At 39.5% G+C, this 13,790-nt stretch overlaps 1 protein-coding gene across 6 annotated transcripts in view; it reads right to left on the bottom strand.

The window, feature by feature from the left end:
- PI4KA (phosphatidylinositol 4-kinase alpha) overlaps window positions 1-13,790 on the bottom strand; it is a 136,771-nt gene that overhangs the window by 45,964 nt on the left and 77,017 nt on the right. For all 6 annotated transcript variants that reach the window (XR_014021141.1, XM_081286953.1, XM_081286951.1 and 3 more), the window contains 4 exons: window positions 6,231-6,339; window positions 5,637-5,773; window positions 5,355-5,488; window positions 3,071-3,153 (listed from right to left, as the gene is read on the bottom strand). Coding sequence is in view for 5 of the 6 variants with exons in the window: in XM_081286953.1 (XP_081143079.1) it covers window positions 3,071-3,153; window positions 5,355-5,488; window positions 5,637-5,773; window positions 6,231-6,339 (463 nt within the window). In the remaining variant the exon portion in view is untranslated. The remainder of the gene's footprint in view (window positions 1-3,070; window positions 3,154-5,354; window positions 5,489-5,636; window positions 5,774-6,230; window positions 6,340-13,790) is intronic.

Here is a 13,790-nt window from a genome sequence, read left to right as displayed (position 1 = left end):
ATCAGCCAGTGGCTGATGGTGTCCCAGGCCCAAGTGTTCCTGAGACATGTATGTAAGACCCTCTGAGCATGCCCACCCACCTCCTGTGCTCTATGGCTCTCCTGGAAAAAGCTTCCTTGGTAGAAACTGCCTGCTTCCATTTTCCACCTGAGACCTCTAATCCTTCCTCTACTGCCAGCAGAGGGAGCTTCTAGAATCCTTCCATCATCTTTCCTGGCTAACTCTACTGGCTCTCAGCTGCAAAAACAAATTCACACACCTGATTTCCTGACTCTGCTGAGTAGCAGTGTGAAGTGCTCTGCAAAAGACTCAATGCATGAAAGTCTTACATGACCCTGGGGTGATTTTTGAAAACATTTATTCAAGCATTTATTTTCCAAAAGAGGACAAAAATAGTACTAGAAGTATCTGGGAATGATTTTTCCATTGGCAAGAACAAATTGATGGATCCACCAATGTCCCAATGGCTTTTGGCATGGAAAGGACTGCTTACTACTACTTGTATTTTATTAATATTAAATTTGTTAATCTTAGGAATTTATCAATCAATATTCCTCAAAAAATTTAGCCACACAATTAATCAAGATTTATGTATTCTACCAAATTTAATTAAATGATTCTAAATATTTACTTAAAACATAAGTCTAATATTTTGGCATCTCTTAAATTTTTATATTTATTTATTTTTTATTTTTTTATTTTTTGGTACTAGGGATTGAATACAGGGATGCTTTACCACTGAGATCCATCCCCAGCCCCTCTCCCAACTTTTTTTTAGAGACAGAGTCTCAATAAATTGCTTAGGGCCTTGCAAAGTCGCCAAGTATGTATGTATGTATGTATGTATGTATGTATGTATTTATTTATTTTAAAGGAAGGAATGTTTATTTTGGCTCCTGGTTTTAGAAATTTCAGTCCATGGTTGGTTGATCATGTCACTTTGGGCCTGAGGTAAGGCCAAAAATGTCATGGCACAAGGCCAAACTCGATGGCAGAAGCATGTGGTACACTGTCTACCTAGTCACTCTCTTAAGATCAGGAAAACTGCTTAGCTTAGGCACCAGGAAGCAGAAAGAACCCTAACGTTTTAAAACATCTTTTATATTAGTCTCATCAGTGCTCTTGTACTAAAACTGTTCAAAAAGTGCTTATTCTATACAAACTTTTTTCTTTGCTGACTCAATTTTAATGTCTCTTATTTCCCCTCCCATCTTAAATAAACTTCTGCAAAACTCTATTTAATACAATTTTAAAATGGGAGGTATAACTGGCATATAATAAATTTTATAGATCTTATGTGCTCAATTTGATGACATTTTAAACCACTGTATACATTTATGCAACTCAAACAAGACATAGAATATTTCTATTGTTCCAGAGAGTTCCTTTGTGCCCCCTTCCAGTTTTCTCTCTTCTTTTTATTCCTAGTTCTATGTTGGGTTTGCCTTACTAGGGATTTTGGTAACTAATATTTTCATAGACTTTACTATTTTTCTGACTTCCTACGAGTTCAGTTCTCTTGGCTGGAACTTTTAATAGCTGAGGCCTTCTGTACACTCAGGGTTTGAGGACATGTTGAATCATGAGGCTTTTTTCATACTGATTTTTTTTACACTGAAATGTTCCAAGAAATGATGCAGATTCTGGCCTGGGCATAGCTTATCAAGTATGGTCTTCCTATCTGGCCTGAAGGCTGCCCCAAATGGGGGTTCTTCCTAATTAGTAGGGATATGAAGATGTGAAGACCCTCAAGACAATGGCTATGTCTGCAGCCAACTCTCTCTGGAGCCCTGACTCACAGAGCATCTTTGACTGGCTATTCTGTGCGACTTTTCTGTTCATCATCTACTGTCCACTCTGTCAACCTAGTTACTCTCTTGAGATCAGGACGGAGTAGTCTTCCTATTGCTGGTGCTGAACCTTTTCCTGGACTGTGAGGCTCTTTCCTGGTGTTTCTTCTTTCTTGTTTATGTGAAAAGAAGCAGAATCAACTCCATGCTTCCACCTCACAAAGCCTTACTGGAAGAAATAAGCATTATGTATAACTGGCCCTGTTTCTGTGGATTCCATATCTGAGGAAATCAACTAAGTGTAGATCAAAATGAATTTGGGGGCTGGAGATATAGCTCCATTGGTAGAGTGCTTGCCTTGCATGCACAAGGCCCTGGTTCCCCAGCACCACACACACACACACACACCAAAAAAAAAAAAAAAAAGACAAAAAATAATTTGGAAAGCTGGGCATGAATCTACATGCCTGTAATCCCAGTAATTCAGAAGGCTGAGGCAGGAGGATAGTAAATTTGAGTCCAGTCTTAGTAAGATTCATGTCTCAAAAAATAAAAAGAGCTGGGGATGCAGCTCAGGGGTAAAGTGCTCCCGCATTTAATCCCAAGTACCAAAAAAAAAAAAAAAAAAAAAAAAAAAAGATGAGGGAAATATTACATCTTTACTGAACATGTACAGTCTTTCCCCATCTTTATTATTCTCTAAAAAACATAGCATAACAATTATATATATATAAAAATATATATCTCCCAGTGTATTCACCCTTCTTTTGTAATTACGCATTCTTGTACGTTGAACTCATACCTTTCATAATCTAAACTTGTTTCAATTAAGCAAAAAAAAAAATACTGTACTTATGTTTGAATTATTATAATTTGTCCATTAGGAGTCCCTTTAAATTGGTTCCTTGGTCCTCTTAGCCTCCTCCTGACAATTAAAAAGTATGACTGCTCTCTGGCAACAGTAAGATGCTCCAGGTCCACTGATGACTGTTCAAGGAGCCTTGGTTCTTTATACAGAAGATAATATTAAGGATAAAAATCTGGGTGCTGGAGCACACTTGAACATATATGGTAGGCTCCTTCTGTTTTTTGGTCTCCTTGCAACAGTGGCAGAGCTGGAAAGATATGTTTTTTAAGGTTACATGCTCTATGCTGATCTTTCCAATGTAGTTTGTAACTTGATAAAATGTTCCTCTGTGTTGACAGAAAACAGGCAGTAGTAGCCCTTTTATCCTATTAAAGTTCAAGTCATCATGGGAGTATCATAATAATAAGCTTACCAGATTTGTCTTTCTGAATAGCTTTATCCTCAAAGTAGCAGAACATTACCTGGAAGCGATCAGGATCTGTTGAACGCAGTACCCTAACAAGGAGAACAGCTTTAAATAAATTTTGAAAAAAATCTAGGCTCTCCCTATCAGAGATGTTAACACTCCTCAGACTGGTACGGCTGCGAGAAACAGAAACTCTCTAACATTTATAGGGGCAAACAATGACTTGGATTTTCTGGAGGGTGATATGTAATGCTCTCAAATTTTTCAACCCAGCAGCCCCATTACTAGCTACATATCTTAAGAGTTGGGTGCACAAGGATTCTCAACAACAGTGCTGACTGCATTACCCCAAACAGAAACAGTCTAAATGCCCATCAATAGGAGACCAGTCAGATAAGCCAAAGTTTACCCATTCAATTTCACATAACATAGCCACCAAGATAAGAGGCAGCTGTCATGTGCTGTTACAGAAAAAAGATCCAAGATATACTATTAAGTGAAAAAAGGAAGATACGGGGAAATAGGTAGAGCACAATTTCTCTGACAGGTTTCCTGAAGGTGTGTCTATGTGTGTACATGTGTAGGATATACACGTTTGCCTATGGTGAGAAAATTTCTAGATGGAAAAAATAGGACAATTAACAGCAGGAATGAGGGGCTCAGAGCTAGGTAAGTAAGACCTGTATTTCTTCACTTTTTGCATCTTTTGTACTATTCCCAAGGGTTACACCCCTTTTTAAATTTCATGTGCTGTGGAAATTTTATTTATATATTTTCTTCCAGTTCTGGGGATCAAACTAGGATCTTGTGCATGCTAGGCAAGTATTTTGCCACTGAAATACATCCTGGCCCTGACGTTTTTGCTTTTAATTTTGCAGTGCTGGAGTTTGAACCCAGGACCTTGAACATGCTAGGTATAAAGCACTCTACCACTGAGCTACCTCCCCGGCCCACATTTTGACATTTATAGTAAAAAATATCTTTAATCTTTGGGGAAAAGGAAAAAAATAAAAGAAGTATGTGAGCTTGAACCATGGCTGCTTTGATGAGCCTTTCAGAGCTCTGGAGGATTCACTTAGTAGGGTCTGTGATGTGCAACCATCAGCCTCCCCAACAGTCTTTCAAAAGGTAAGTTTCTTCAGGGTGGGCCAGGGGGCTTTAAGTGCGTGCATTCTCAGTTGCTCACACACACATGGCTTTAACTTGACTTCTCACATTGTCTCTTTTGTGATTTAAAAGTTTTCCCAGTAACCAGTGGCTGGGAATCTAAGGCAAATTCTTGAAAAAAAGGTTTTGGGTTGCTTCTCCATACTATCATAGGACTCCTAGGGACCTGCAGGTAGCCCAGGATCCTGAACACTTTAGGGACACACTTGTGGAGGGTGGGAGATAGTCTTGCCTTCCAACACAGAAGGCTGAAGGAGTCTTAACACATCTCTTCTAATCATGCATACTAGCACTGAAACCATACTTTCACTGTTTTGGTTGGCTTCCTTTGTTTTGACTTTTGAAAATGTATTATTTGGAAAAAGAACTAGAAGGAGCTATATAACATGCTAGTGGGAATGGTGGTGTGATCAGTTTTTTTTTTACTCCAGTTATTTTTTGGCTGCTTCTTCTGACATTCACTGACAAGAGGTAGCAGGGCACAGTGCTTAAAAGACCATTTAGAGAGCTGAGGATGAGGCTCAGTGGATTTTCAATCTACATTAGAGATTACTTAACTTCTTACTGTCTCATTTTCCTCATTTACAAAATGGGTATAACATATTGCCAACCTCACAGGCTTTCTGGAGAGTGTGCCAATACATGTAACTTAGTATAGAACCTGGTAAAACAAAAACACTCCATCAGATCACAGCAGTCATTATAGTGGTTAGGACTGCTATGGCTACACACTAAGGGTCAGGCCACCTGTAGGACTATTTTGGAATTGGACCACTCCTAATTCACATTGCTATTTGTACTTAGCCATGTTCCTGGAAACCAGCTTAGTGAGGACTGGCTCCTCAGAGGGGCCCCCAACATCAAAGGATTGAGTTCGCAGCATTAGGACTGCTCAGCAGCCTAATTCCTATGGAAGAGGGGACAAAAATGAAATTTAAATACTGAGATGTCTCTAAACATATGATATTTTGGTGTTCATGAAGAGGGGCACATGAGAAAAGCAGATGGTTGTGTTTAGAAAGCTTGCATGTCTTGGGAGGAGCTGAAAAAAGTTCTGTGTCTAGAAGGTCAAAATTTAAAAATTCATTCAAATGTGGATGTGTAGAAGTGAAGACCTGTGTACCTCATGTATTCCAGCCGGTACACAGACAAGAGATAGGTAGACATGGCAAAGTCCAGCTTGTTGATGAGGGCAGAAACTTCAGGAGGAGGGTCCAACAGATTGATGATGGTGCTTCTGAGTTCATTTAGTTCAGCCTGGAGGGAAAGAAACTCTCACAGACTCACAAGCATATCTCCCCAGGAGAAAGAGGCCCTAGTGGCCAGCAACGTGTTCATAAGAACTTTGAAAGGATGTGCCCTAATTGTTCCAGAGGTTTTAGCAAAAATGAGGGAGAATCCTTACTGGGGTGACCGTGTCATTTTTCATGGCTGAGTTGTACTGGAGGACTGACCGCAGTGGCTCTTTGCTGGGAAAGGTGAGCAGTGGTGACTTGGTGGCTATTTCACAGACCCCCTCATACCACTCTTCTGGCCAGAGTCCTGTGAGAAAGTGAATACAAGTGAGATGTAGGACTGGGGATGTAGATGGGGGTTACAGCACTTAACTAGCCTGTGCGGGGGAGCCTTGAATTTGATCCTCTGTACTGGAAGGACAGAAGGAAGGAAGGAAGGGAAGAAGAAAGGAAAGTTCTTGGGTCAAGAAGCACTATAGTGGTACTGACTCAGACAATTTCTAGAGTCCTGGACCCTTTGAGGTAATTAATGCCAAAATTAGGCCGCTATGTAACTTGGGAAGATTTTCCCTAAGGTATGTGGCATTCTCAAGTACTCTAAACTCCATCTGAGAAGTATAATGTTTACAAATACTTGTAGGAAGAAATAGCTGCATTTGAACTTATTTTGAACATGCTCACATTAATAATTAGGTTGAGCCTGACCTCATGATTTTTTCTACTCCACAATCTGTCTTCCCTGGGAGAGAGAGATCACCCCCTACCTGATCCCTCCACAGCAAATCCCATCAGTACAGAGTAGAGCCAGAAGTCCCGGAAAAGCTTCTGTAACCGAGGTTTGGCTTCCTTGATGGGTGGCAATCGTCGGGTAAGCTGATATGCCAAGAAGAGAAGGAGAAAGTTTATTTGCTTATAATACCCTAACACATGCAAGTATAAAATCAAGCATAGATTTATTCTCCAACAGCATTTTTGAGACTCAGCTAGTCAGACTGGGTAAGAAAAGGCACACTAATCAGTGGCTGATGCTGCTTCTCAATAATTTTATCAATCAGTAGTTCATTCATTCATTCACTTGTTTATTGAGTACCTAATGTGCAGCAGGCACTTGGCATGGCAGGCAAAAGCCCCATTTCTGTATTCACAGGGGATGTGTCTGGGAGGCACACAGGTAAACTATCATAGTGGGGCACAGTTCCTAGAAAAGTGGTCAAGGGCCTCAAGAGTGGTAGAGAAACTGCAAGAATTTTGTGGGTAGAACACAAGTAGCTTTGAAAAGCACAACTTTTCAAACAGTAATCTTGGGCAGAATTCTAATATATAAAACAGGTAAAAGAAAAGTTGCTCTGGTGCACTTATAAGGAAGTGAATTCCCTGCATCCTTATTTGAGATAGCATCTTACCTGATGTGAGGCATGGAGCGCCTCATCAGTCACATAAAAGGTTAAATTTATGTAAAATGCTCAGTTGAACAGATCAGTCTTCACAGAACCCCCAGAGGACACTGATATCTCTATATAATGATGATCAATCTGCTTTGAGGGACGTTTTGCTACCCAAACAAGTGTCAAGTCTGGGCCAGGGACACAGAGAATAGAGAGAAATGATGGATGATACCTATCACTGGGACTTATTTACACACAGCTGGTAAAACTATAAAGTGGCACACTCTCTGGAAAGTATTTGGTAATATGCATCAAATTTTAAATATCTCCAAACACATTTCACCTATATAATACCATCTCTATGAAGTTATCAAAACAACAACCTGATATAGGCACAAAAATGTTGCAATGTTATAACAGCTTAATAGGCTGGGACTGTAGCTCAGTGGTAGAGCACTTGCCTTGCATGTATGAGGTACTGGGTTCAATCCTCAGCACCACATAAAAATAAATAAAGATATTATACCAACTACAACTAAAAAAATTTAAAAAAACAGCATAATAAATATAAAAACATTAATGTGTACTTGAAATAAGTAACAGAATATTTAGAATTATATTTCAGGCGAGGGATATGACTCAGTAGTAGAGTGCTTACTGGGCATGTGTGAGGCCTTGGGTTTGATACTCCAAGCATAATTAAAAAAAAAAAATCACATTTTCACTGGGTCTATTGGCACATGCCTATAATCCCAATTAATCATGAGGCTGAGGTAAAAGTATCACAAGTTCCATGTCAGCCTAGGAAATTTAGGGAGACTCTGTCTCAAACTGAAATATAAAAGGTCTGGATGTAACTCAGAGGCTCAGTACTGGCCTAGGAGGTCCAAACCCTGAGTTCAATCCTTGATACTTCCAAAAAAACCGTATTTTAAATATCCATTTGGTGACACAGGTAGAAAACACAATGTCAAATGAAAAGTTGCAAAATATATAATTGATATATAATTAAAAACATACATGTAAATATATATGCATAGAACAAAGGGGCAAAATCCAGCCACATATTAATACAGATGGTGACTGAGTTACCAAGAATTTCTATTTTCCTTTAACATTATCTGTGTTCCTTTTTCTTTCTTTTCTTTTGGTATGATACTGAGGCTTGAACCCAGGGATGCTCTGGCTGAGCTACATCCCCATTTAATTATTTATCTAGGTACTAGGGATTGAACTCAGGGGTGCTTTACCACCAAGTATTATCCCCAGGCTTTTTATTTTGAAACCGGTCTTGCTAAGTTTCTGAGGTCTCATTAAGGTGCTGAGACAGGCCTTGAACTTGTAATCCATGTGCCTCAGTGCTGGGATTACAGGTGTGGGCCACCATGTCCAGCCACACTGCCTGTATTTTGTAGACTTCTGTCATAAATATATTCCTTTTACAATCACAGGGAGTATATAGGTTTTGTCTAGGGTTCTAGCAACCTGTGTGGGAGGACTGGCCTCTCCTTGAAAGCTATCAGGGTACTGTGTCTATGGGGAGAGTTGTCAAAGACCTGGCAGTGCAGGGAGAACTTTAGGAAGGTACTAGGTGGTAGGGAATATTGAGGGGGGCTGTTGAGGAGGACAGAGAAAATGGAGGAGTCATCACAGGAAGCCCAGGGCTGCACAGGACACTGGCCACAAAAGGACATTTTGACAAGGTACTTCTAGTTCAGCCAGTGGCCAATAAGGGTGACTGCAAGAATAAGTGAGTGTTTTTGCAGTGAGAAGCCCACCTAAGATGAGGTCCTAAGAGATGGTGGAGGCACAAGGGGATTTTCAGACAGTGGACTTCAAGGTCTATGTGACTAAGAGTTTCCAATGTCTTATAAAGAGAACTTGCCTTTGGTGGTAATAGAAAAGATTACGCTTCCGGAATGCTTCACTCCTAATGGGAACAGAGGCTTGCCCTGTGGGTTCTCCCTGTCCTCTGACTCCTCCAGGCCCCTTAGTTATCATCTCAGCTAAGACGAAGGAAGGAAGGAAGGGAGGAAGGGAGGAAGGGAGGAAGGGAGGAAGGGAGGAAGGGAGTTGGTTGGTTAAGGGCCACTGTCTCAAACCCCAGTTAAAAAAAAAAGAAATTGGAAAAAATATCTGACCATGAGGCAAACCTTGAAGCAGGACAAAAACAACGAAGTATGTGTGACAGATGGTACCACTTTATGGTAGAGGCTGAAACCGCATACATCTGTTACCTCTAAATGGGAAACAGATTTAAAAACGTCAAGGTGTTAAGAAGGGTTGAAATCCAGTGTTTTCAAAAGTGGGTTACATGACCAGAAAGCTAAATATGCAGGAAATATCACTCATTAATACTTAAAAAGAATAGCTGGGCAAGGTGGCACATGCCTGTAATCCCAGTGGCTTGGGAGGCTGAGACAGGAGAATCGAAAATTCAAAGCTAGCCTCAGCAATTTTGTGAGGGTCTAAGCAACTTAGAGAAGCCCTACCTCAAAATAAAATATAAAAAAGGTGGTAAACTGCCCCTGGGTTAAATCTCCAGCACCCCACAATTAAAATAAATAAAAGAGGCAGGGATATTGTGTGTGGCTCAGTGGTAAAGCACTTGCCTTGTATGAGTAAGGCTATGAGTTTATTTCCAGCACCATCAGAAAAAAGAAAAAAGTAATACATACTAATAGAATAGAAATTCCAGCAAAGAAGTATACAGAGCACAAAGTGAAAACCAAGTCACCTCTCCAACCTTTTCTGTGAATACATACAGGTTCTGTGAAATGAAAAAGGCAACCATTTACTGAGCATCTACTGTATGCTGGGAACCCCTCTGCTTGTCCTCACATTCTTCTTTTTTTCTTTTTAAATACTTTTTGTTGTAGATGGACACAATATCTTTATTTATTTATCCTTATGTGGTGCTGAGGATCAAACCCAGGGCCTTACACATGCTAGGCAAGTGTTCTACCACTGAGCCACAACCCCAGCACCAGCCCTTCCTCACATTTTTTAAAATATTTTTTTTAGTTGTGGATGGCCCTTTATTTTTTTTTTTTTATGTGGTGCTGAGAATAGAACCCAGTGCCTCACACATGCTAGGCAAGTGTTCTACCACTGAGCTACAACCCCAGCCCTCCTGACATTATTTATGTCAATTTTTATAACCTCTTCCCATATTAGGTATAATTACCACCCTCATTTGTGAAGAGTGGCAGAACAGCAGCCATGTGCCATTCTGCAGGCAAGATGCTCCAAGAAGAAAGAACTGTGTCTGCCAAGGTTCTGCTGGGGGCCAGGCTTAGCATGTGTGAAAGTAAGAAGAAAAGGGAGCAAGAGTTTGTGAGGCTGAGCCCCAGGAGGAGTCTGGACACATGGAAGGGCCTCTCAGAGCAGCACAATGGTGTCCATGCTGGAGCTTTCGACTGAGTAGGGCAGATAAAGGCTCTGGGGAACAGATATGGCTACAGTTAGAATGCTACACTAGACCCAAACTCAACCACACTTTCCATATCCTGAACACAATGACCCTTATATTTTAGCATCTCTCAAGCAGTGACAGAGACACACCCACAGCCCCTCAAATACCTGTACATTCTTTTGTCTGAGAATCAGACTAGTTGATTACCCAAATACATTCACAAGTACCCAAATCAGGAAGCAATGCTTTGTGATAAGCTGGTTTCCTAGATAATACAGAATATTCTGACAAATTTTTAGATCATAAAATTAAAAACACAAGTTGAAATAAATTATAGTTCCACAGACCCCATGAATATCTAAGTGGACTTGGGTTTGGGAAACACAGCTCAGTGATATCCTTAACTGTCCTACAAGAGCTGGGCTTCATTATGAAGTCCAACAACAACAAGTGCTGGAGAGGATGCGGGGAAAAGGGTACACTTGTTCATTGTTGGTAGGACTGCAAATTGGTGCAGCCAATTTGGAAAGCAGTATGGAGATTTCTTGGAAAGCTGGGAATGGAACCACCATTTGACCCAGCTATTCCCCTTCTCAGTCTATTCCCTAAAGACCTAATAAGAGCATGCTACAGGGACACTGCTACATCGATGTTCATAGCAGCACAATTCACGATAGCAAGATTGTGGAACCAACCTAGATGCCCTTCAATAGATGAATGGATAAAAAAAATGTGGCATTTATACACAATGGAGTATTACTCTGCATTAAAAAATGACAAAATCATAGAATTTGGAGGGAAATGGATGGCATTAGAGCAGATTATGCTAAGTGAAGCTAGCCAATCCTTAAAAAACAAATGCCAAATGACTTCTTTGATATAAAGGGAGTAACCAAGGACAGGGTAGGGACGAAGAGCTTGAGAAGAAGATTAACATTAAACAGGGATGAGAGGTGGGAGGGAAAGGGAGTGAGAAGGGAAATCACATGGAAATGGAAGGTGATCCTCAGGGTTATACAAAATTACATATAAGAGGAAAGGAGGGGTAAGAGAAGAATAATACAAGTGGAAGAAATGATTTACAGTAGAGGGGGTAGAGAGAGAAAAGGGAAGGGGAGGGGAGGGGAAGGGGGATAATAGAGAATAGGATAGACAGCAGAATACATCAGACACTAGAATGGCAATATGTAAATCAATGGAAGTATAACTGATGTGATACAGCAATCTGAATACGGGGTAAAAATGGGAGTTCATAACCCACTTGAATCAAACTGTGAAATATGATATATTAAGAACTATGTAATGTTTTGAACGACCAACAATAAAAAAAAAAAAAAAAAAAAGAGCTGGGCTTCGATTCTAGCAATGAACAGTGACCCTTGACTGAAGAAAGTCCTATGCCATGGTATCCTTATTTTTAATAAGCCACTAATCTTATTTTTGGCTCCACTTCTCAGTGAAGAATAAGTTCACAGAAGGATAAGGACACCCACCTCACCAAACTAGCCAAATCTGCCTTGGTGGTCAGGGCTAGATAAGAAGATGATCATCTCAGAAGGGGAAGACACAATAGGAGGGCACACATGTGACTTCTATTTTGGGGGGAGTATTATAGCTACTCTGGAAGTGCAGCCTAGCCTCCAGAGTCTGAAGAGTGCCTTAGATTATGTGCTAGCTTCAGTGAAGGCTGCTCCTGCAACAAGGCTGTGTGTGACAATGACTGTCACATTCAAAACCTCAGTGACAAACTGGAGCCTAGGAGTTGCCAGTCACTAAGCAGTGATCAAAGACACAGCTAGGTGGTTTGTGCTGACAAAGCTAGTTGAGTGTGTTTGAATTGGGACATATTTACTTTGGAAAATATGCAAAAACAACCCAGCACCAAAGTTCACATTGAAACTCCACTGGTGACCCTGGCTGATTTCATCTCTGTAGAGCCGCTTCTCAGAAGGACAGAGGTAAGTTCGGTTTCTAATATTTCTTTTGATTGTAAATTCTAATCTTTGGTGTTTAGAGATGAGCAATTCATTCCTTTCTTTATCAATGCGCAAATGCAGAAGCTTTCCACGCTAAGAAGTGGGAAAGTATTTAAAAATTTTAATCTGTCCATTATATAATTAATCCTATTTGTCAATACTGGGACAATTGACAAAATTGGAATAGGAACTATGGAAGAAATAAAGTATTATATCTATGTTAAATTATTCAAATTGGATAACTATCCTATGTTTTCGTATGAGAATATCCTTGTCTTACACATTTCCCCTTAAAATACTAGTATTAAAGGTTAAAGGGACATGATAGAAGAGACCTAATCTTAAATGGTTCAAAAAATAAAACAATGTGCACATGTGTGTCTGTATGTGTGTGTGAATATATACATATGTACATACACATAAACATGGAGATAGAGTATAAAGCAAATGTCCCAAAATGTAAAAATCTGGTCAATCTGAAAAAAGGGGATATAGGAAATGCTCTGCTACTTTATTTTTACACCTTTTCAGTGGTTTGAAGTTATTTCAAAATAAAATTTTCCATGCTACAGGCAGCTATTTCTCTCCCATTCCACTTGCTCTGTTTGAACCTGAAGATAATGAGCTTCACGGAAAGCCAAGTTGAGAGGGACAACAATTTTCAGGTGTTCTGCTCTGATGGATGTAACTAATGAGAAAGTGCCATATTAAATTCTCAGAAAAAAAAATTTATCTTAAAAAAATATTGCTTCTTGGGCTGGGGGTAGTAGCTCAGTGGTAGAGTGCTTAGCTAGCACGTGTAGGCACTGGGTTCAATCCTAAGCACCACATAAAAATAATTAAAATAAAGGTATTGGGTCCATCTACAACTAAAAAATGTTTAAAAAAATATTGCTTCTCTTCAAAGATAGTAATCTGGACTTAAACATAACCTAATAATAATTTTTAAATTTCTTATATAGTTTTTATTATACTAAATAATGAAATGGTAGGAAGGTTTAATTTTTAGATCCTTAAATTTTCAACCCATAAAAAATATCAGAGATATCTTCCCCTTTCTCAGGGAAAATGAAAACTATTTTTGGTTTTTAATCATATAATGTAGGAACAGGGTGTAAGAGGCATCCAAATATATACTCTGAATATCAGGATAAAAACATAAATGTACCCTGGGTTCAATTCCAGTATAATAAATTTAAAACAGAAAAAGAAAAATAGAACATGAATGTCTTCAGTCTGGCTCCTTGTCTGGCCTCAGATTCATTTTCCAGAACCCTTATTAATACAAGTTGTTTTCTGTTTTTTCTTTAACCTTAATTTTTTACCTGAAAAGAACACTTTATAAGTGCAGTCAAGTGAGGAGACTTCCACTAAAGTTACCCATTTTCTTTTCCTTTAACTTTATAAAGTTTATTTCCATTAATACACATGTCTGATTCTATTTGCAAACTGAGCCCCATTCTATTTTCAGTAACACACATTAAAAATCCTTTCTAGAAATTGCTTCATCCATGCAGACAATATGAGGCCCCTGTAGCCTTAGCAAGG

The sequence above is a fragment of the Spermophilus citellus genome (assembly GCF_964194105.1).
Source record: "Spermophilus citellus genome assembly, chromosome: 3".
In the NCBI taxonomy this organism is placed as follows: Eukaryota; Metazoa; Chordata; class Mammalia; order Rodentia; family Sciuridae; genus Spermophilus; species Spermophilus citellus.
This window is presented reverse-complemented; position numbering and strand designations above follow the sequence as displayed.